This window comes from Bubalus bubalis, chromosome 23 (assembly GCF_019923935.1).
Source record: "Bubalus bubalis isolate 160015118507 breed Murrah chromosome 23, NDDB_SH_1, whole genome shotgun sequence".
NCBI lineage: Eukaryota > Metazoa > Chordata > Mammalia > Artiodactyla > Bovidae > Bubalus > Bubalus bubalis.
In genome coordinates, this window is record NC_059179.1 from 34,661,674 (window position 1) to 34,683,764 (window position 22,091).

General features: G+C 39.7%; 1 protein-coding gene across 4 annotated transcripts in view; it reads left to right on the forward strand.

The window, feature by feature from the left end:
- The window catches only part of TDRD1 (tudor domain containing 1), a 56,125-nt gene that overhangs the window by 30,546 nt on the left and 3,488 nt on the right, over window positions 1–22,091 (forward strand). For all 4 annotated transcript variants that reach the window (XM_044935007.1, XM_025273980.2, XM_044935006.1 and 1 more), the window contains 12 exons: window positions 525–695; window positions 2,830–3,042; window positions 3,552–3,692; window positions 5,004–5,114; window positions 5,828–5,998; window positions 7,830–8,105; window positions 13,185–13,304; window positions 14,506–14,622; window positions 17,008–17,175; window positions 18,353–18,580; window positions 19,233–19,279; window positions 19,360–19,447. In XM_044935007.1, coding sequence (XP_044790942.1) covers window positions 525–695; window positions 2,830–3,042; window positions 3,552–3,692; window positions 5,004–5,114; window positions 5,828–5,998; window positions 7,830–8,105; window positions 13,185–13,304; window positions 14,506–14,622; window positions 17,008–17,175; window positions 18,353–18,580; window positions 19,233–19,279; window positions 19,360–19,447 — 1,851 coding nt within the window. The remainder of the gene's footprint in view (window positions 1–524; window positions 696–2,829; window positions 3,043–3,551; window positions 3,693–5,003; window positions 5,115–5,827; window positions 5,999–7,829; window positions 8,106–13,184; window positions 13,305–14,505; window positions 14,623–17,007; window positions 17,176–18,352; window positions 18,581–19,232; window positions 19,280–19,359; window positions 19,448–22,091) is intronic.

Genomic DNA, 22,091 nt, shown 5'->3' on the forward strand with positions numbered 1-22,091 from the left:
TTGGACCAAGAAGAGGGTCTGGAGGCCCAGCCTCTGTAGCTCCTCAGATGATGACCCTGTGATGACCGGGTTCAGTCATCTGCTGAAGGGCAGTCCAGTGACCCTCCCGAAAGGGCAGATCCAAGTAGGCCTGCAGTAAATCTGTGGCTTGGGAGATGAGTCTGGTTGACTCATGCAGTCAGGTGTTCTGCAGTTGATCGAGACTTCATGGAGTCACTCACATGACCAGGACATCTTCCCAATCCTAATGGAGTTAACTGTCTCCCAGGGAAACAAAGCATGGAAGTAAATAATGACAGCAGCATGCAACTTGAGTGGCCTAGTAAGGGCTGCATAAAAGCAACATGTTGGGGTTGAAAGCTTCTGATAGGCAAAAGTAGCAGTGTTGAATAAGCATACATTGTTCAGTAAAGCTTGATGTTACATGAAAAGAGAGTCTAAATGACCATCTAAATTGAGGAGGGAAGGTTTTTGTTTATATCTACATTAGAAAAACATTTCCAATGAGTCTTTTCTCTTTTCAGAGGATGACCAGTGGTACCGTGCCTCTGTTCTGGCTTATGCTTCTGAGGAATCTGTACTGGTCGGATATGTAGACTATGGAAACTTTGAGATCCTTAGCTTGACAAGACTTTGCCCCATAACTCCCAAGTTGCTGGAATTGCCAATGCAAGCTATAAAGTGTGTGCTGGCAGGTATGTAATTTTTATGGTTCTTATATTCTTAAAATACTGAAACCTAAAGTAGGAGCATTGGAATTGAAATTAGACTAGTGATCAAGGAATATGTTTAGATACAACTTACCTTAATGCAAAAATAATCCTTAATAATAACGGTTGGGAAATACAGGTGACTCTTTTGCTATCTGTGCTGTGCTTAGTCGCTCAGTTGTGTCTTGACTCTTTGCGACCTGGTGGACTGTAGGCCACCAGGCTCCTCTGTCCATGGGGATTCTCCAGGCAAGAATATTGCAGTGGGTTGCCATGCCCTCCTCCAGGGGATCTTCCCAACCCAGGGACTGAACCCAGGTCTCCCACATTGCAGGTGGATTCTTGACCATCTGAGCCACCAGGGAAGCCCTTGCTATCTATAATAAAATAAAATTGAATATACCTGTGTTTATGAAATTGATTATTCTTTCCTTATTTATAGATCTTGCCTTTTAATATAACCACAGCAGTCTGTCAGTTGCGTGTATTAGGGGGAAACCTGCTTTTAAATTCTACTGTTCATGGAAGTTTTCGGCTAAGAATACTGGAGTGGGTTGCCATTTCCTTCTCTGGGGATCTTCTTGACCCAGGGATCTCAGGCGGTAAAGAATCTGCCTGTAATGTGGGAAACTTGGGTTCGATCCCTGGGTCAGGAAGATTTCTCTGGAAAGGAAATGGCAACCCACTCCACTATTCTTGCCTGAAGAATTCCACGGACAGAGGAGGCTGGTGGGCTACAGTCTGTAGCGTGGTAAAGAGTTGGACACGACTGAGCGACTTTTATTTTCACTGCTTGTAAAAACAATAAGAACATAAATGATCGCGTGCTTAGAAATTGCCGTATGTGTAATGTGTCCCTCTAGGAGCAGGAGCTTCTTTGCAACTTAAAAGATTGGCTTCTACAACTTTGATTCAGAGTACCATAATTTAACCAGTATCCGCTTATCGGAAGGATATTTCCAAGGTTTTGCTACTAGCATTGTTCTCTTAACTACATTTCACAACCTATCCAAGATCATTTTGTTAGGAAGAGATACAGGCTTTCAGGTATAAATTAAATAAGCTGTCTGGATATATAGTACAGGACAGAGAATATAGCCAATATTTTATAATAACTTTGAGTGGAGTATAAAAATACTCAATTACTGTGTTGTACACCTGAAACTAATACAGTACTGTGAATCAAATATACCTCAGTTTAAAAATTAATTTTTTAGAAAGATCATTTCCTTGGGATAGGTTGTAAAATATAGTTATATTGCAAAATGCCTCCTTGGGGGGAATGGAGGTGTGGGAGGTCTGCTGCTTTGCGTGTCTGTGTACCTGCTTTGATAGTTCTCTGGAAAAGGTGGACCTGCTTTACACACCTGCCAGAAACGTGGGAGGGAGTCAGTTCCTCCACTCATCAGAGCGCCAAATAGATACTTCTCTGTTATTTCAAATTGGCCAATTTTGATAAACGAAAACATTTTAGTCTGTTTGATGACAAGTGAGATGAGAGGTTTGCTCGTAACTTACTTGACTCTTAGTTTTATGAAATGACTGTGCATAACGCTAGGGTTGTTGATTCTGTTAGTGCCCTTTCAGTAAATACTACAGATGTTTCCTACATCAGTGTTAGTGACCGGGTTTCTTCCTGGATTGTCTTACACTTTTGTTTATGATTTTCTTAACCTTATTGAGCTATAATTTATATACCATAAAAGTCACTGTTTTAGGTGTGTAATTCAGTGATTTTTAGTAAATTTATCGAGTTGCACCATCATCTCCATAACCCAGTTTTGTAACATTTCCATCACCCCACTGAGATCTCTTATGCCTATTTGTAGTTAATCCTAGCTTCCCAGGCAACCACTAATCTACTTTCTAGGTTTGCTTCTTTGGACATTTCATATCCATGGATTTATAATGGTTTGTTTACATAGAAATATAGAAGCTTTTTACAGACTTTGTAATTTTGCTTTCATTTTCATGTCTAGAAAATCCTTCTCCAATGGACTTTCTGGTTCCAGTGTTTGTCATAGGTTCCTTACGGTTAACTTTGTGGAAATTAGGAGCTAAATTTCTAGATGGTTGCGATAAGAAGTATTTGAACATTCTTTCAAAAATTCTTTGTTAGGAGTAAAGCCATCATTAGGAATTTGGACTCCAGAAGCTGTTTGTCTGATGAAGAAAATTGTACAGAACAAAATGATCACAGTGAATGTGGTGGACAAGTTGGAAAGCAGTTCCCTGGTGGAACTTACAGATCGATCTGTGACACCCCACATCAGTGTCACCAAAGTGCTCCTCAACGCAGGCTTTGCCGTGGAGGACAAGGGGCTTGTGACAGGTAAGCCCAGTGACGTGAAGGAAGCCAGTGGTAAGTAAATTGTCCACCACGTAATGTCCATGTTGGAGTTCAGATGGCTCTGTGAATGTATGGGTTCTCATATTTTTTAAAAGAACGGACGTTGAGTACCTTTTGTCTTTTTAAATCAACCATTCATCCAGGGTGTGTGTTTGGGTCACTGGCAGCTGAAGATTGATCAGAAATGTGAATTTGAGTATACCTGTGGCGGATTCATTTTGATATTTGGCAAATCTAATACAGTTATGTTAAGTTTAAAAATAAAATAAAATTAAAAAAAATAAAATAAAAATAAAAATAAAAATAAAGAAATGTGAATTTGAAATTTGAAATTCAGTGAGATAGTAATGGTTAATTCTGAGATTAACTGACTTGCCTGTAAAGTCACTAAGAAAGTCATTGGAAGTTCTGTTCTTCGAGAGCAGGTTCTTCCTGCCTTAGACCCACCACTCTGGCCATTTATTTAGCAAAATATCCGTTTATTTTCACAGTTCCCTTGGGTATAGAAACAAAAGTCAATCCACTGGAGTGGACATGGGTTGAACTTGCTGTTGATCAAACAGTGGATGTTGTGGTCTGTGTGATTGATAGTCCTGGAGAATTTTACTGCCATGTCCTTAAAGGGGATAATGGTAAGTTGACTCTTACCTATTTATGTTACATTGTCATAGATAATAAATAAAGAGAAGTTTGTGATTGGGTGATGATACTGTTCCCTCTTCAGTAAGGGCCAAGTGCGTATTTGTATTTCCAAGAAAGATTTACAATAATCCTGGAGTGAGTTGCCATTCCCTTCTCCAGGGTATCTTCCCGACCCAGGGATCGAACCTGGATCTCCTTCACTGCAGGCAGATTCTTTACCATCTGAACTACCAGGGAAGCCCCCTGGTTATACTTGGTTGCCTTTAATTCTGTTGTAAGCCATGATTTCTGTTTTCAATAGTGTGTCTTTTTAAACCAATTTAGGTTTCACAGAATGTCTCCTAAATTTATTTTTGAAAAAACTGAATTGTTGACTTCATTTAAGTATAACATACACATAGAGAAGTGCACAGATAAGAGTGATGTGTGTGCTTGGGCTCTGAGGAGCGTGCCCTTGAGGTCAGACGGGCCACTTCGCTCCGCAGTGTATGCAAGTGCCCTCTCCCACACCATTTCCAACACTGTGTCCTTAAATTTTCTTATTTCAACTGATCTGAAAGGTGACAGTTCTAACTCGATGCAGTTTAATTTCCATTTCTGTGAATGTGCCTTTGCCACATGTTTAAAGGATATTTTCCGTTTCCTTTGTATAGCGTTAAGATGGCTTTTAAAGTTCTCCACGGCCTGTGTCTTTCTAAGCACATCTCTGGCGCTTTTCTTCAGTGGCTCACCTGTCCACTCTTCTCTGCCAGACTGCTCCCACCAAGTGTTTTTGGCTGCTTCATTTGGTCCTTTGCCTCGGAGCCATTGCTTTTTCTGGAATGCCCTCTCCTTTTGTAGCCCTCTCCTTTGAGATTTCTCTGTGAGACCTTTAGTGCACACAGCCCACCTCTCTGAATTGCCTTAGCAGACACTGTCTGCACCCCCCATTTAGTGGCAGTTCATATATGCCCCTTCAGGACAGCTTGTATGTAACTTCCTTTCTGTGCAGGCTTGTCCGCTGTTTTCTGGTATACACGCAGAGGCCCATTCTCTAGCATATTGACAATGATGCCGTCATCGTGGCTCCGTGCCCTGTGAATTGTTGGTATGGGGTTTACCGAGAATATTAACTGTTAACTAAATAATGACTGACTTGCCCAAGTTCTTACAGGAAAAGGGAAAGGCATTTGGTGTGCTTTATAATTGTCTGGAGATGTATCTGGATTTTTAGGATCAAAACACTTTCCAGCTTTAAAGGAAAGTCTGCTACTCAGCATGTTTTAAAAATGTTAAATGCCGTATGTGTGTTGTGCTTTCAGCCCTAAAGGAACTCAGTGATTTGAACAACTTACTAGCAGAATATTGCCAGCAGAAGTTGCCTACTGATTTTAAGGCAGAAATAGGGCAACCTTGTTGTGCTTTCTTTGTAGGTAAGTTGCAGTTGGCACAATCTTGACTGTATTAGAATCTTTTTTTTCTTGACATTCAAACCTCATTTTTAGTGTGTATTCTCTTCCTGTTGTTTAGGCAGATATTTTTCATAATCAAAATTAAATGAATGCTTAAGATCTTATGTTTTCTCCCTTCTCTCTTTGCAACAAGAGACTCCAAATGATACTTTTCTTACTTAACTTTGTCAAATGCTTTTCTTTGCAGAATTTCTGATAGTAATGAAAGGGAGACCTGTTCACTGCAGAGTCATTGTTTCTTCTGGTTACCCTTTGCATGTTTATCCTGAAAATATATTTGATGAAATCCCTTAATTTTATTGCATGTTTTTCTGTTTATTTTTTATATTATTTACCAAGTAACAGGTAAAACAGTCTCAATTAGCAGTAAGACAATTACGTCCTCCAGTTTGACAAATATGTACAAGTTTATTAAGTCTTTTCTTAATATTCTGCTTACTGATTAGGTTATGAATGAAATCATTATAGTAGATGTAGAAGTGTGATGCTATAAAAACTGGAGATAATTCTAAGAATGAATTTTGAGATTTCTGAATTATAAGCTAAAGGTAACATCTGGAAAAAAAACAAATTTATTAGCTACTTTAGACAAAGGATGGTCTTTTTCAAAATAAAAATTTCAAATCTCAATAGAAGGGAAATACTCCATGTTGCAAACTTTGTGTTAAATCTAGGTGACAGTAATTGGTATCGGGCTTTGGTCAAGGAAATCTTACCAAATGGGAACTTTAAAGTCCATTTTGTGGATTATGGAAACATTGAAGAAGTTACTGCAGATGAACTTCAAATGATCCCATCCAAGTTTCTAAAACTTCCATTTCAAGGGATACAGTGCTGGTTAGTAGGTATGATGCAAAATGAGAAATTTTCTCAATTGTCTTCTAATACTTAGATTACACAAACTTCTCAGTGTTAATATATCTCTAATTTTAATATTTTGTGTAAGCTATTTTGTTTCAAAGAGCTTCAAGTATTTTAGCCTTTTGTCTTAGCAGTTTTGCTTCTAATAATTCATCCCCCCAAAACAGTCTTATGAGTTCACCAAGTTCACCTACACGGAAATTTATTACACAACTGTTGATAGTGGCTAAACAACCTAAATAGCCAGAAATAGAGTCTCGGTTAAATGAGGATCCATATAGTGGGTAGTGAAAGTGTTAGTTACTCAGTCACGTCCACTTCTTTGTGACCCCATGAAGTGTAGCCTGCCAGGCTCCTCTGTCCATGGAATTCTCCAGGCAAGAATACAGGAGTAGGTTGCCATTCCCTTCTCCAGGGGATCTTCCCAACCCAGGGATTGAACCCGGGTCTCCTGCATTGCAGGCAGATGCTTTACCATCTGAGCCGCCAGGGAAGCCCATAGTGGGTAGTGGTGTTGCCTCTTTCATAAGGATGTTGTGAGGATTATTGAGTGAATGTTGAGACCAGGGTCTGGCACTCAGAAAGTACCATTAAATGTTTGCTCTTATTACACAGTCATTAAAATGTTAATATGTGTTGTTGACATGAAGAGTAGTTCATGAATTAAGCGAAGGAAGCCAGTTATAAAAGAGATGCAGGGTAGTATTATGGTTAAGAGAACAGATTAGAACCACCTCTGCTGCCTGCTCGCTGTGAGATCTTAGGTAAGCTGGTTAAACTATGGGCTTCCTTTTGCTCATCTGGAGAATTATTGTACTTCCCTCAAAAAGACATTAAGAATAAAAGAGAAATAAAGTATAAAGCACTGAATAGTGCCTAACATAGTAATTTTTTATATTATACAATTTTTATAAGTTTATATTATTTTTATAAGTTTTTACTATTATAAAATTTCTTTGTAAAAGAATTATGAGTGTATATGCATGTGAGTATTTCCATATGCACGTAAAGATTATGGAAGGTCGCATACAAAAATGTTAATAGTCATGAATGGAAGCATTAGATGCTTTTTATTTTTCCTTTCACCTATCTGGTTTCTTTTTACTTATTTTACACTGAGTATGATTTGGATTTTATTTTCAATTACCGTGTTTTATGTCAGTGCTTCTTAAAGTGTGATCTCCTCCCACCCTACAACCAGTGAGTAGTATCAGTATGAGAACTTGTTAAAAACGCAGATTCACAGTCCCCACCCAAGACCTGCTACTCAACTGGAAACTCTAGGGCGGGGCCCCCAAATCTGTGTTCACCAGCCCTCTAGGTAATCTAGATGCACAGCCACATTTGAGAATCACTGTTAGGAAAATTAGGGTGTAAGTCAGAGTTATCCTAGAAAAATAATTTTTGGTTTCAAATCTAAGATGGCATTTTAAAATTATCATTGGAAAATTATGTGAAAGTATGTTTTTTTTTAAATCAGAATAATTGATACTCATGATTGTGTATATAAGAATGATGGCTTCTAGAAACAGTAATTCTGTTTTTGCCTATTGGGAAAAATGTCAGGTGAAGATAAGTTAGTGAGGAAAGTCATGACAGACCCTGAGTCTCCTAAAACCCCAGTAGTGTATTTGCAGATGCATTATCTGCAACACAGGCACAGAGTATGTAGATGTATAACTGACTATTGAGAAAAGATATTCAAAATCACTGACCTGAATGGTAAACTTGGCAAGAGGAGTGCTGGATGTTATTGAGGCAAAAAATGTAGCTTTGGGGCACAGAGTTCTTGTTAATGCTGTTCTTATTTGTCAGGTATACAGCCTAGAAACAAACACTGGAGTAAAGAAGCCATAGCAAGATTTCAGACGTGTGTTGCCAGGATAAAACTCCAAGCCCAAGTGGTTGAAATCACTGAAAACGGAGTGGGGATTGAACTCACTGACCTTTCCACTTCTTATCCCAGAATCATTAGCGATATTCTGATTGATGAACATCTGGTTTTAAAAGCTGGTTCACCACATACAGACTTAGCGAAAACCAGACCTGTTGATACGCATGACCTTCAGATTGATACCCCGGGGCTTCAAGGTAACATTTTTAAACTGTTATTTAAATTTGTGTTCTCCTTTGCCTCTATAGGCTATGAAAATTGTGCTATTTCAAGTGACCGGATTTTCCTGTAGAAATACCATTTGTGGAAGTAGATTAGTAATAGGTAATTAAAATCAGTTTAATGTTTATTGAATTCAATACCACAGTAATCAGTTTAATGTTTATTCTTTTAATATCATGGTAATCCAACTCTATGCCCCGACCAGTAATGCTGAAGAAGCTGAATGGTTCTATGAGGACCTATAAGACCTTCTAGAACTAACACCCAAGAAAGATGTCCTTTTCATTATAGAGGACTGGAATGCAAAAGTAGGAAGTCAAGAAACACCTGGAGTAACAGACAAATTTGGCCTTGGAGTACAGAATGAAACAGGACAAAGTCTAACAGAGTTTTGCCAAGAGAACGCACTGGTCATAGCAAACACCCTCTTCTGACAACACAAGAGAAGACTCTACACGTGGACATCACCAGATGGTCAATACAGAAATCAGATTGATTATATTCTTTGCAGATAAAGATGGAGAAGCTCTATACAGGCAGCAAAAACAAGATCAGGAACTGACTGTGACTCAGATCATGAACTCCTTACTGCCAAATTCAGACTTAAATTGAAGAAAGTAGGGAAAACCACTAGACCATTCAGGTATGACCTAAATCACTATACAGTGGATGTGAGAAATAGATTCAAGGGATTAGATTTGATAGATAGAGTACCTAATGAACCATGGACTGAGGTTCGTGACATTGTATAGGAGACAGGGATCAAGACCATCCCCAAGAAAAAGAAATGCAAAAAACCACAATGGCTAACTGAGGAGGCCTTACAAATAGCTGTGAAAAGAAGAGAAGCGAAAAGCAAAGGAGAAAAGGAAAGAAATACCCATTTGAATGCAGAGTTCCAAAGAATAGCAAGGAGAGATAAGAAAGCCTTTCTCCATGATCAGTGCAAAGAAATAGAGGAAAACAATAGAATGGGAAAGACTAGAGCTCTCTTCAAGAATTAAGAGATACCAAGGGAACATTTCAGAGAAGGCAATGGCACCCCACTCCAGTACTCTTGCCTGGAAAATACCCTGGGCAGAGGAGCATGGTAGGCTGCAGTCCATGGGGTCGCTAAGAGTCAGACACGACTGAATGACTTCACTTTCACTTTTCACTTTCATCCATTGGAGAAGGAAATGGCAACCCACTCCAGTGTTCTTGCCTGGAGAATCCCAGGGACCGGGGAGCCTGGTGGGCTGCCGTCTATGGGGTCGCACAGAGTCGGACACAACTGAAGTGACTTAGCAGCAAGGGAACATTTCATGCAAAGATGGGCACAATAAAGGACAGAAATGGTATGGACTAACAGAAGCAGACGATATTAAGAAGAGGTGGCAAGAATACACAGAAGAGCTATACAGAAAAAATCTTCATGACCCAGATAACTACGATGGTGTTATCACTCACCTAGAGCCAGACATCCTGGAGTGTGAAGTCAAGTGGGCCTTAGGAAGCATCACTATGAACAAAGCTAGTGGACGTGATGGAATTCCAGTAGAGCTATTTCAGATTCTAAAAGATGATGCTGTGAAAGTGCTGCACTCAGTTCAGTTCAGTCACTCAGTCGTGTCCGACTCTTTGCGACCCCATGAACCACAGTACACCAGGCCTCCCTGTCCATCACCAACTCCTGGAGTCCACCCAAACCCATGTCCATCGAGTTGGTGGTGCCATCCAACCATCTCATCCTCTGTCGTCCCCTTCTCCTCCTGTCTTCAATCTTTCCCAGCATCAGGGTCTTTTCAAATGAGTCAGCTCTTCACATCAGGTGGCCAGAGTATTGGAGTTTCCACTTCAACATCAGTCCTTCCAATGAACACCCAGGACTGATCTCCTTGCTATCCAAGGGACTCTCAAGAGTTTTCTCCAACACCACAGTTTAAAAGCATCAATTCTTTGGTGCTCAGGTTTCTTTATAGTCCGACTCTCACATCCATACATGACCACTGGAAAAACCATAGCCTTGACTAGACGGACCTTTGTTGGCAAAGTAAGGTCTCTGCTTTTTAATACGCTGTCTAGGTTGGTCATAACTTTCCTTCCAAGGAGTAAGCGTCTTTTAATTTCATGGCTGCAGTCACCATCTGCAGTGATTTGGGAGCCCCTAAAGATAAAGTCTGTCACTGTTTCCATTGTTTCCCCATCCATTTGCCATGAAGAGATAGGACCAGATGCCATGATCTTAGTTTTCTGAATGTTGAGCTTGAAGCCAACTTTTTCACTCTGCTCTTTCACTTTCATCAAGAGGCTTTTTAGTTCCTCTCCACTTTCTGCCATAAGGGTGGTGTCATCTGCATATCTGAGGTTATTGATATTTCTCCTGGCAATCTTGATTCCAGCTTGTGCTTCCTCCAGCCCAGCGTTTCTCATGATGTACTCTGCATATAAGTTAAATAAGCAGGGTGATAATATACAGCCTTGACATACTCCTTTTCCTATTTGGAACCAGTCTGTTGTTCCATGTCCAGTTCTAACTGTTGCTTCTTGACCTGCATACAGATTTCTCAAGAGGCAAGTCAGGTGGTCTGGTATTCCCATCTCTTTCAGAATGTTCTAGTTTGTGGTGATCCACACAGTAAAAAGCTTTGCCATAGTCAATAAAGTAGAAATAGATGTTTTTCTGGAACTCTCTTGCGTTTTCAATAATCCAACAGATGTTGGTAATTTGATCTCTGGTTCCTCTGCCTTTTCTAAAACCAGCTTGTACATCTGGAAGTTCACAGTTCACATAATGTTGAAGCCTCGCTTGGAGAATTTTGACCATTACTTTGCTAGTATGTGAGATGAGTGCAATTGTGCGGTAGTTTGAACATTCTTTGGCATTGCCTTGCTTTGGGATTGGAATGAAAACTGACCTTTTCCAGTCCTGTGGCCACTGCTGAGTTTTCCAAATTTGCTGGCATATTGAGTGTAGCACTTTGACAGCGTCATCTTTTAGGATTTGAAATAACTCAACTGGAATTCTATCTCTTCCACTAGCTTTGTTTGTAGTGATGCTTCTAAGGCCCACTGGACTTCACATTCCAGAATGTCTGGCTCAGGTGAGTGATCACACCATCGTGATTATCTGGGTTGTGAAGACCTTTTTTGTACAGTTCTTCTGTGTATTCTTGCCACCTCCTCTTAGTATCTTCTGCTTCTGTTTAGTTCATGCCATTTCTGTCCTTTATCGAGCCCATCTTTGCATGAAATGTTCCCTTGGTATCTCTAATTTTCTTGAAGAGCTCTCTAGTCTTTCCCATTCTATTGTTTCCCTCTATTTCTTTGCCTTGATCACTGAGGAAGGCCTTCTTATCTCTCCTTGACCCGGGAGCTGACTGTGGCTCGGATCATGAACTCTTTATTGCCAAATTCAATCCCAAAGCAAGGCAATGCCAAAGAATGTTCAAACTACCGCACAATTGCACTCATCTCACATACTAGCAAAGTAATGGTCAAAATTCTCCAAGCGAGGCTTCAACATTATGTGAACTGTGAACTTCCAGATGTACAAGCTGGTTTTAGAAAAGGCAGAGGAACCAGAGATCAAATTACCAACATCTGTTGGATTATTGAAAACGCAAGAGAGTTCCAGAAAAACATCTATTTCTACTTTATTGACTATGGCAAAGCTTTTTACTGTGTGGATCACCACAAACTAGAACATTCTGAAAGAGATGGGAATACCAGACCACCTGACTTGCCTCTTGAGAAATCTGTATGCAGGTCAAGAAGCAACAGTTAGAACTGGACATGGAACAACAGACTGGTTCCAAATAGGAAAAGGAGTATGTCAAGGCTGTATATTATCACCCTGCTTATTTAACTTATATGCAGAGTACATCATGAGAAACGCTGGGCTGGAGGAAGCACAAGCTGGAATCAAGATTGCCAGGAGAAATATCAATAACCTCAGATATGCAGATGACACCACCCTTATGGCAGAAAGTGGAGAGGAACTAAAAAGCCTCTTGATGAAAGTGAAAGAGCAGAGTGAAAAAGTTGGCTTCAAGCTCAACATTCAGAAAACTAAGATCATGGCATCTGGTCCTATCTCTTCATGGCAAATGGATGGGGAAACAATGGAAACAGTGACAGACTTTATCTTTAGGGGCTCCCAAATCACTGCAGATGGTGACTGCAGCCATGAAATTAAAAGACGCTTACTCCTTGGAAGGAAAGTTATGACCAACCTAGACAGCGTATTAAAAAGCAGAGACCTTACTTTGCCAACAAAGGTCCGTCTAGTCAAGGCTATGGTTTTTCCAGTGGTCATGTATGGATGTGAGAGTCAGACTATAAAGAAAGCTGAGAGCTAAAGAATTGATGCTTTTAAACTGTGGTGTTGGAGAAGACTCTTGAGAGTCCCTTGGATTGCAAGGAGATCCAACGAGTCCATCCTAAAGGAAATCAGTCCTGAATTTCATTGGAAGGACTGATGTTGAAGTTGAAACTCCAATACTTTCACCACCTGATGTGAAGAACTGACATGTTTGAAAAGACCGTGATGCTGGGAAAGATTGAAGGCGGCAGGAGAAGGGGACAACAGAGGATGAGATCGTTAGATGGCATCACCCACTCAATGGACATGAGTAAACTCATGGAGTTTGAGTAAATCTGGGAGTTGGTGATGGACAGGGAGGCCTGGTGTGCTGCAGTACATTGGGTTACAAAGAATTGGACGCAACTGAACTGAACTGAATGTTTATTGAAATAGGGTTTTATTGAACACTATACTCATTTTTAATGTAGTTACTTGTCAGGTAAACACGTACATCATACAGCTATGTATCCCTTAAAGTTTGAGTAAATTTTAAGAATTAAATGTACTATAGAAATAAAAATAGTCTATATGAGTGTCATAGTTTAAGGATTCTTGTTATATAGGTTGAGCTTTTTTGTAATGCACACTAGAGTGCCTAATATTAAACAAAGTCTTTTGGAAAATACAGATTTTCATTTTGGGACTTTGGGAGTGTTGAATACTGAAGTTTATCTGTTTCATGAGAGGACTGTATTTCGTGTATTTTCAGCCATCTCTTCAGCTGATCAGTGGAGTACAATAGAATTGCCAGCTAATAAAACTGTACAAGCATGCATTTTAGAAATCACAAATGCAAACTTGTTTTATGCTCTACCAAATGAAATAGCAGGTAAGAAAGTTTGAGACATATTTATGCTAGTCTGTTGTTAATTGTAGAATAAACTTAACTGAACTCCTTAGGAAGTGACCCGGAGAAGAATTGATGATTTCTTTTCCACTCAGTGTTTTAATTGATCATAGTAATATGTAAGGAAAATCTGATTTTAAAAACAGATGTGAACATGCCCTGCATTCTGTCTCTACTCTGCCTGGTCTTGATCATCTGCAGCTTTTTATAACAAGGTAGTGTCCTTGATTACTGTATAATTTCTTGTTTAAAAGTAGGTACTGTCTGTATGGAATTATACTTACTAACCTAACCTTCTACGAGCGTTGAGAGAATTTGAACTTAATTCTGTTTTAGATATGTTGAAAGAGTACTTTGAAATCACTCTTTAATCACAATGTTACTGAGTCTTAGGAACTTAGAGAACTGTTTTACAGTGCCTCTAATTGTGAAGAAGAGTAGCATATAAATGTTGACTTTAATTTTCCTTTTTTGTTTCATGAAAGATTACAATTCAGTTATCTTGTCAGTGTATTTGAGTTTATCCTTGTAGTTCAGAAGCTGAGTTATAATCTGCAAATTATTCTGGCTATTCAGAATAATTTGCAGATACTTAAAAATAAAATTTTTTTTTTGAAGTGATCAAACCAAGAATTGTGGCGATACCAATAAGTGCTCTTAAATTTATTCTCTGTATTAAATTTATTCTCTGTATTAGGAACAATCGTCTTTAAACTGTATAGTAGGAAGCATGGGGTCAGGCTTATTCCATCCTGGCAGCTACATACGGTGTGATGAATTGGAAGTACTTTGTTTCATTTTCTTACCTATAACACACTGACAAGTTCACGGAACAGTTGTAAAGCTGTAGCCTGATATCATAAGCTTTTGCAGAACGAGCACACGGGGCTAGCCACCCTCGTCAACAAATTAGCCCACCGGTGGCTTCCTTCTTGCCCCCTCCCAGTACTGCATCCCTTCCCCACAGTGTACCCACTAGTGGTTTTATCTATTTTTAAAACAGAAATGTTTTAAAATAGTAAAAATTAAAATATTTTAAATATTAATGTTTAAAATATTAAAAAATTAAAAATATACAGGATCTTTGGAGTTTAGATTTGATCTTCCTTTTTATATACTTTTATAAATATTGGCACTGAAAGTGTCTTCACAGAACATTGTTTTTTTTTAATATATATTTTAGAAGATCAGGAAAAACTGAGCGTATTGACAGCCGAATTGTTAGAATATTGCAATGCTCAGAAAAGCCGATCGTCCTATACACCGAAAATTGGAGATGCGTGTTGTGCCAGATATACAAGTAAGATTCTTTCTGTTACCCAGAACAGTGAGCATTTAAAACATGAGACTTACAGTTTTTAAAAGTATTTAATTTTCTGTTTATTTTATATGATAGTTGGATCTTCAGTTTCCCTCTGTTTTCTTCCCGGTAGAAATGTGTCCTAATTTTTGGTTAGATAAGTATTCTGTGTTACGATACTAGGGTTGCATAAGAGCGGTTCACAGCCTAGCCATGTAGTCACTATAAATACTTTCGCAGCCTTTTTTTTTTTGTTACTTGGGTTCTGTATACTTTCAGTAATGATCTCCAGTCCTCTGCACTGGTAAAAATTCTGTCCAAGAGTACTTTATGTACTTAATCAACTTTTGTCATAATTATAGGCAGCCCTGGCCTTTTTGCCAGCTCCTGTCTAGACTGCTTGCCTTTGGGACCTGAGCTGTCCTCCTGGAAGTTCTCGTCACCATCACGCCAACCCTCTGTTGCTTGGATTTCTCTCCCACCCCTCCCCTTGTTGCGAAATTGTCTCCCTTCCTCATTTCAACGTGCTTTCTGGATCCCTTACTTTTGATTTAATATTTCGGTATATCTCATCCTCTGGAAGCTGAGAAAAGGTATGTGTAAAATAAGTTTTCTGTTATGTTTCATGTTTGAAACAGTATTCTACCCTAATAGTTTCTTAATAGCTTACCTATAGATAGAATTCCAGGTTGGAAATCATCTTCCTCTTAAATTTTTGAAGGTGTTGCTTTTATATCGTCTTTTAGCTGTAGGTGTTGCTGGTGGAGAGGTAGATGTCATTGAGGTTCTCCAAACTCTGTACATATTTTTTTCCTTCTTTCTGGAACTTGTGGTAATCTCTTCATCCCAAGTTTTGAATTTTATGATGTGACTTAGCATTGGTTTTCTTTCTTTCTTTTTTTGGGCTGCTCCACACAGCTTGTGGAATCTTAGTTCGCCAACCAGGGATCGAACCTGGGCCCCGTCAGTGAAGTTGTGGAGTCCTAACCAGGAACTTCCCCCAGCACTGGTTTTCCTTCCACCATTGTACTGAGCGAGCACTCACCGGGTGGGCACTTCAGTCTTGAAATTTAGGAGCTTCTGTTTTGAAATTTTTTCCTGAATTTTTTTTATTCCTTCCTTTCATTTTCTGCTCTTTTATGAACGCTCAGGTTTTCTAATGTTGGGCTTAGACTCTTCTGCTGAATTTCCTCTGCTATTTCATCTTTTTTGTTCTGTTCAAGAGGTTTCCTCAGTTTTCTCTTGCAGCCTTTCTTACCTCATTTTTAATACCACATTTTTTTTTTTGTTTCAGTAGTTTTTATGTTTCTCAAGTGTGTGGTTTTAACACTTCCTTGTACCTGTTCTAAGGATGGAAGGTCATTTCTCTGAGGATGGTCATATTCTTTTAATTTTCATGGTTCCCTCTGTCCTTGGCCTCTGTTTCCTCGAGATCGTGTTTGTTTGGTCTGGTCTTCTCTTTCTTCTTCTATTTGGCCATCCTTTGCTGTTTATCTTTATAAGGTGAGGCACTAAGAAGCTAATTGGAAGTTCCTTTGAGTGGGGGCAGAGCTTGTCTGCTTGGAGGGCTTCCCTGTGGGCTGGCTCTGCTGTTTCACTGGGAAGTCCTCACGCTGGTGTCTTGAAGTGCTTTTGCTTGAGATGGTCGTCTGCTGCCTGAAGTGCGTGACTTGCCTGACAGGGATCTTGTAAACTCTATCCTCTGCTCTGCCTCATGTTCCCCAGTCCATAGTCTCTGGTTCGTCCTCTCTGGAGAAGAAACTAGTCTTCTGCTCGTGGGTAGGAGCCGTTACCTAGAAAGGGGGACTTTTCTAAGTGTTATTAAAGCATGTAAACACAGAGCTGATCATAAAGCTACAGCACCTTTAAAAATAGCTATTATGTGTAATGTGTTTATAAACTAAAGTTTATATACATGTCTTGGGGAAGGAACTCTGCTTCCACTATTCAGTCACCATCTCAGTTTCGTCTTTCCTCCTACTTTTGAATGAGTAGCACCAATTATTGAGCCTTGCTTGCTTAGGGATTTGAAATGCAAACTGGGACGCTTCTCGGCTTCCTTACAGCAGCTTCAGTTGAGCTCTGCTAAGTCATTTCCATTCATGTATCTGCTTTCCAGCTTCCCAACCTTACATTGTCTTCTCGCTTGTTCTCTATCCTTGTGGTTTTAGCCTTTTTTTTTCTGTTCAATCCTGTAACTGTCTTTTCAGTAGAATCTGCAAGAAGTAGAGGTGATGCTTGTATTTAATCTAGACTTCTTGGCATGAAACCAGAAATCTTGGTGTGGATTTCCAAGTGATGTCAGTGTAACTGTGAATAACCACCTTAAGGGAGGAGGGCCTCATTGAATATAACTTCTCACCTGAAACTCCATTCCGTTTTTAGGCGATGATTGCTGGTACCGTGCCATTGTGCTGGGGACATCAGATGCTGACGTGAGAGTGCTCTATGCGGACTATGGAAACATCGAAACCCTGCCTCTCTGCAGAGTGCAGCCCATCTCTGCCAGGCACCTGGAGCTTCCTTTCCAAATTATCAAGTGTTCCCTTGACGGTAGACAATTAAATCACTTTCCAGTATGGGTGTCTGTGGGATTTTTTTTTTTTCTTTCTTCTTAGCATTAAGTCTGAAACAAATGGGTATTTTAAGTAACTGTCCAGATTTCTAAATATCAAGCAGAGTTTACAAAAAAAAAAATCTCATGTCTTTTATTCTTTCTTTCATTCTCACAAAAATTATATTCAGTCGTTCTGTCTTTGGTTTCACAGATTAGTGTCAAAAAGTCAAGGCTCAGAGATTCTGGTTGGCCTCAGGTTGCAAAGCTAGTAAGTGGCAGAACCAGGACCAACTGGGCTCACTCCTCTGACCTCTCTTGTGGGAGTCTTTCTGCTTTGTTGCAGACGAGAGATGTTCACATGACACTGTTTTGGGCTACCTTACTATTGTACTCTTATGTATATCTTCATATTTATCCAACCTTTCAGTTGGAATTTGAACCAAAGGAACCAAAATGCTAAAGTAGCTTTTTATTCTTACTCCTATATTCTTTACCTAGACGTTCCACCAGATAATAACAGACTGCCTCATAGTCTACTTTGGTTTTGACTCAGAAAGTTAGAAAATTCTCTTTATCATTGTTTGCTTCTCCCATTAGAACAGAAGTCCACGCAGGCAGACATTTGTCAGTGTTCTGGCTTTTAGATCTAAATTGAGTGCTTGACAGGGCTCCCCTGATGGCTCAGCTGGTAAAGAATCTGCCTGCAATGCAGGAGACCCTGGTTCAGTCCCTGGGTCGGGAAGATCCCCTGGAGAAAGGATAGCCTACCCATTCTAGTATTCTTGGGCTTCTCTTGTGGCTTGGCTGATAAAGAATACACCTGCAATGCAGGAGACCTGGGTTCGATCCCTGAGTTGGGAAGATCCCCTGGAGAAGGGAAAGGCTACCCAGTCTGGTACTCTGGCCTGGAGAATTTCAATGGACTGTATAGTCCATGGGGTCACAAAAAGTAGGAAACAACTGAGTGACTTTCTCTTCACTAGTGCCTGACACATAATAGGGAGTGAGGAATATTTGTCAAGTTTGATTTATTTGAATGCAGCAGTAGTTGTATATTACAGCATACGTAACTAAAGCTAGCTAAAATCAGTGAGCCTTTTGTTTATTATCCTTAGACAATTAAGTTAAATATTATATTTTAGAAACGTTGATTAATACTCAATTTTTTTCCAGGACTAATGGAATTGAATGGAAGATGTTCTCACCTAATGATGGAGCTACTGAAGAATTTCATGTTGAATCAGAATGTAATTATTTCTGTAAAAGGAGTTGTCAAGAATGTCCACACGGTGTCAGTTGAGAAGTGTTCCGAGAATGGTACTATCAATATAGCTGATAAGCTGGTGATGTATGGTCTGGCAAAAAACATCACATCTAAAAAGCCAGCTGCTGTAAATACAGGTATTGTTTTTTCAAGTTTAATTAATAACAGATGTAAGTGTAATCAGGAACAGATGTACTCAGTTTAGTAGGTCTGATCTTTATTCTCACGGCTACGTTTGTTCCCCTTGTCGTCCTCTTCTATGAATCCGGCAGTGGGGTACTGACTCATGTTGCCACCTCAAGAGGAGCCTGGAAGGAATCCGGCCTCCCAGTCCAGGTTTTCCTTATATCAGGCTCAGCAGCCTTGTCCATAGCATTAATGCTCCGAGCTTTAAAAAGGTCAAGCATTCAGAGTTACTTCCCACTTCCTTTTGATCCTGATCAAAGTGAGAAGAACTCGTATACTTGAGACTGGGTCTTACTAGTTATTTCATAAGATGATTAGGCAGGCCTGATCTCCACCAGAAAGAGATACACTGTGCAGGATAGGCAAGACCTGAAACCTTGGAAGGATGAGGGCACTCATTGGGTAGAACCCAGGACAGAGTAGTAGGTAACGTTAAAGCACCAATGAAAAGTTTAATCCATCTACTCCTTTGTGGTTGGAAAGGATCTGCCCCACGGGGCAGGCTTGTGTATGTTCAAACTCCAGGGTTTGTTTTTTGTTTTGTTTTTTTTTTTCTGTTATTTATAGCTAAGAGGTCTAACAGCTCTTTGCATTTGCTTTTAGAAACAGCAGACAGGATGAACTGCTGCTGCATGAAGCTACAGAAACAAGTGGGTAAATTTCTTAAAGTGAAATTATACTCCCAACATTTTAAGGAATGAAATAACACTATTTTCTTTCTTACCCTCAGGTTGAAAAGCATGAGCAAATTCTTCTCTTCCTTTTAAACAATCCAACCAATCAAAATAAATTTATTGAAATGAAAAAACTGTTACAAAGTAAGTTAAATTTGATGTTTTTTCTCTTAGGCAACCCCCAACAGGACATTACCCATCTTTTTCTCAGGGCAGAGTATGTGTTTAGAGGCTGTGCTGTACTCTGTGGTCTGAGGATCGGAGGGCTGGCTATAATGATTCTGCCATCTTCCTAGGTTTTGTTTGGTAGCCTCCCTTTGACACTGCTTATGGAACTGAGTCCAGGGCCATCCTGTCCTTACTGTTGCTTGACATAGAGAAAGCTCGTGATGTTATGTGCAGGGATATGTAAAAATTGTCGTGAGGTCAAGCTTAGCCTGAAATTCTTTGTGTCTAGAGTGAAATTAACACTTCCTTGTACACACTTCTATGGAGATGGTTAATACTTTTTGTGAAGAAGTTCTGAGGAGTCAAGAAAATGGGCTGCAGTGGTAGATTTCATTTCAGAACAAAGCATATTCTTCCTTCTTCGCTGCGGTGACTCTAGTGGTTAAAGATGCTACCAGTGGGTTTTATTTATTTTTTCTTTTTAATTGAAGGATAATTGCTTTGCAGCATTGTGTTGGTTTGTGCTATACATCAACACGAATCTGCCATCGGTCGTAGGTAAACCCATAGTGGATTTTAAATAGTGGTTCCCTTGCTGCTGCTTTTTCTTTTTTCTGCCTGGGATGCTGTGATCTGAGATGACCCTTGGAACGTGTTTTGGGATCAGTAACCAATTAGGACTTCTGGTCAAAATGAAGTTGTCCTTCTTGGCACTTTGAATTGATAGAATTTCAACTAAAAGCAAGAAACTTTGACTTAATTCCTGCACTCTGGCAGGCTAAAGTGCAGTTTGTATCTGACCATTGCAAGGAGCTCCCGAGGTCCTCCTGCTCTCTGGGGCTCTGTGAGTATAGCAGTTCTTAAGAAGGTACCTACCAGGGTCACATGTATTCGCCATGTGTTAATGCACAGTTGTTTTCTTTCTGTTTCTGAGAAAGTATGACTAAGTTCTAAGCTAACTGTCATTCATGTAGGATCATCAGGTTTGATTCTCATGATTGATTTTGAGATGATTTATTTACTTCACAAGTTTTGGGTTACTTTTTAAAATAAATGCTAACTTGCAATTCCAACTTTCAATCCTTTCTAATACATTGTTTTTATACTAACAGCTGTTTTGTCTACTTGAGTTTAAAATCGGAAATTTGATGATACTTTAAATTTCATAGATTGGGGAACATGCAATGACATGAACTTCTGGCATTTAGTCCTAACACCAAGTCATCATATTTTTAATCAAGTTGATTAACTTGTATGTGCTTTTATCTTTTTATCTTTGAAATAAGTTTTTTTCCCCCATAGGAGTATTGAGTGTTGCATATACAAGTTCAGATGAAACCAGTGTTTTCTGTTTCTAAATATATTGAAGTTCAATTCAGTTTAGTCGCTCAGTCATTTCCGACTCTTTGCGACCCCATGAATCGCTGCAAACCAGGCCTCTCTGTCCATCACCAACTCCTGGAATCCACTCAAACCCATGTCCATTGTGTTGGTGATGCCATCCAACCATCTCATCCTCCACTGTCCCCTTCTCCTCCTGCCCTCAATCTTTCCCAGCACCAGGGTCTTTTCAGATGAGTCAGTTCTTTGCATCAGGTGGCCAAAGTATTGCAGTTTCAGCTTCAGCATCAGTCCTTCCAATGAACACCCAGAACTGATCTTCTTTAGGATGGACTGGTTGGATCTCCTTGCTATCCAAGGGACTCTCAAGAGTCTTCTCCAGCACCACAGTTCAAAAGCATCAATTCTTCAGTGCTCAGCTTTGTTTATGGTCCAGCTCTCACATCCATACATGTCTACTGGAAAAACCATAGCCTTGACTAGATGGACCTTTGTTAGCAAAGTAATGTCTCTGCTTTTTAATATGCTGTCTAGGTTGGTCATAGCTTTTCTTACAAGGAACAAGCGTCTTTTAATTTCATGGCTGCAGTCACCATCTGCAGTGATTTTGGAGCCCCCAAAAATAAAGTCTGACACTGTTTCCACTGTTTCCCCATCTATTTCCCATGAAGTGATGGAACCGGATGCCATGATCTTCGTTTTCTCAATGTTGAGCTTTAACCCAACTTTTTCCCTCTCCTCTTTCACTTTCATCAAGAGGCTCTTTAGTTCCTCTTTGCTTTCTGTCACAAGGGTTGCCGCATATCTGAGGTTATTGATATTTCTCCTTGCAATCTTGATCCCAGCTGTGCTTTATCCAGCCCAGCATTTTGCATGATGTAATCTGTATATAAGTTAAATAAACAGAGTGACATTATACAACCTTGAAATATTTGGAACCGGTCCATTGTTCCATGTCTGGTTCTAACTGTTGCTTCTTGACCTGCATACAGATTTCTCAGGAGACAGGTAAAGTGGTCTGGCATTCCCATCTCTTGAAGAATTTTCCACGGTTTGTTGTGATCCACAAAGTCAAAGGCTTTGGTGTAGTCAATAAAGCAGAAGTAGATGGTTTACTAGAACTCCCTTTCTTTTTCGATGATCCACCAGATGTTGACAATATGATCTCTGGTTCCTCTGCCTTTTCTAAATCCAGCTTGAACATCTGGAACTTCACAGTTCATGTACTGTTAAAGCCTGGCTTGAAGAATTTTGAGCATTACTTGCTAGCGTGTGAGAT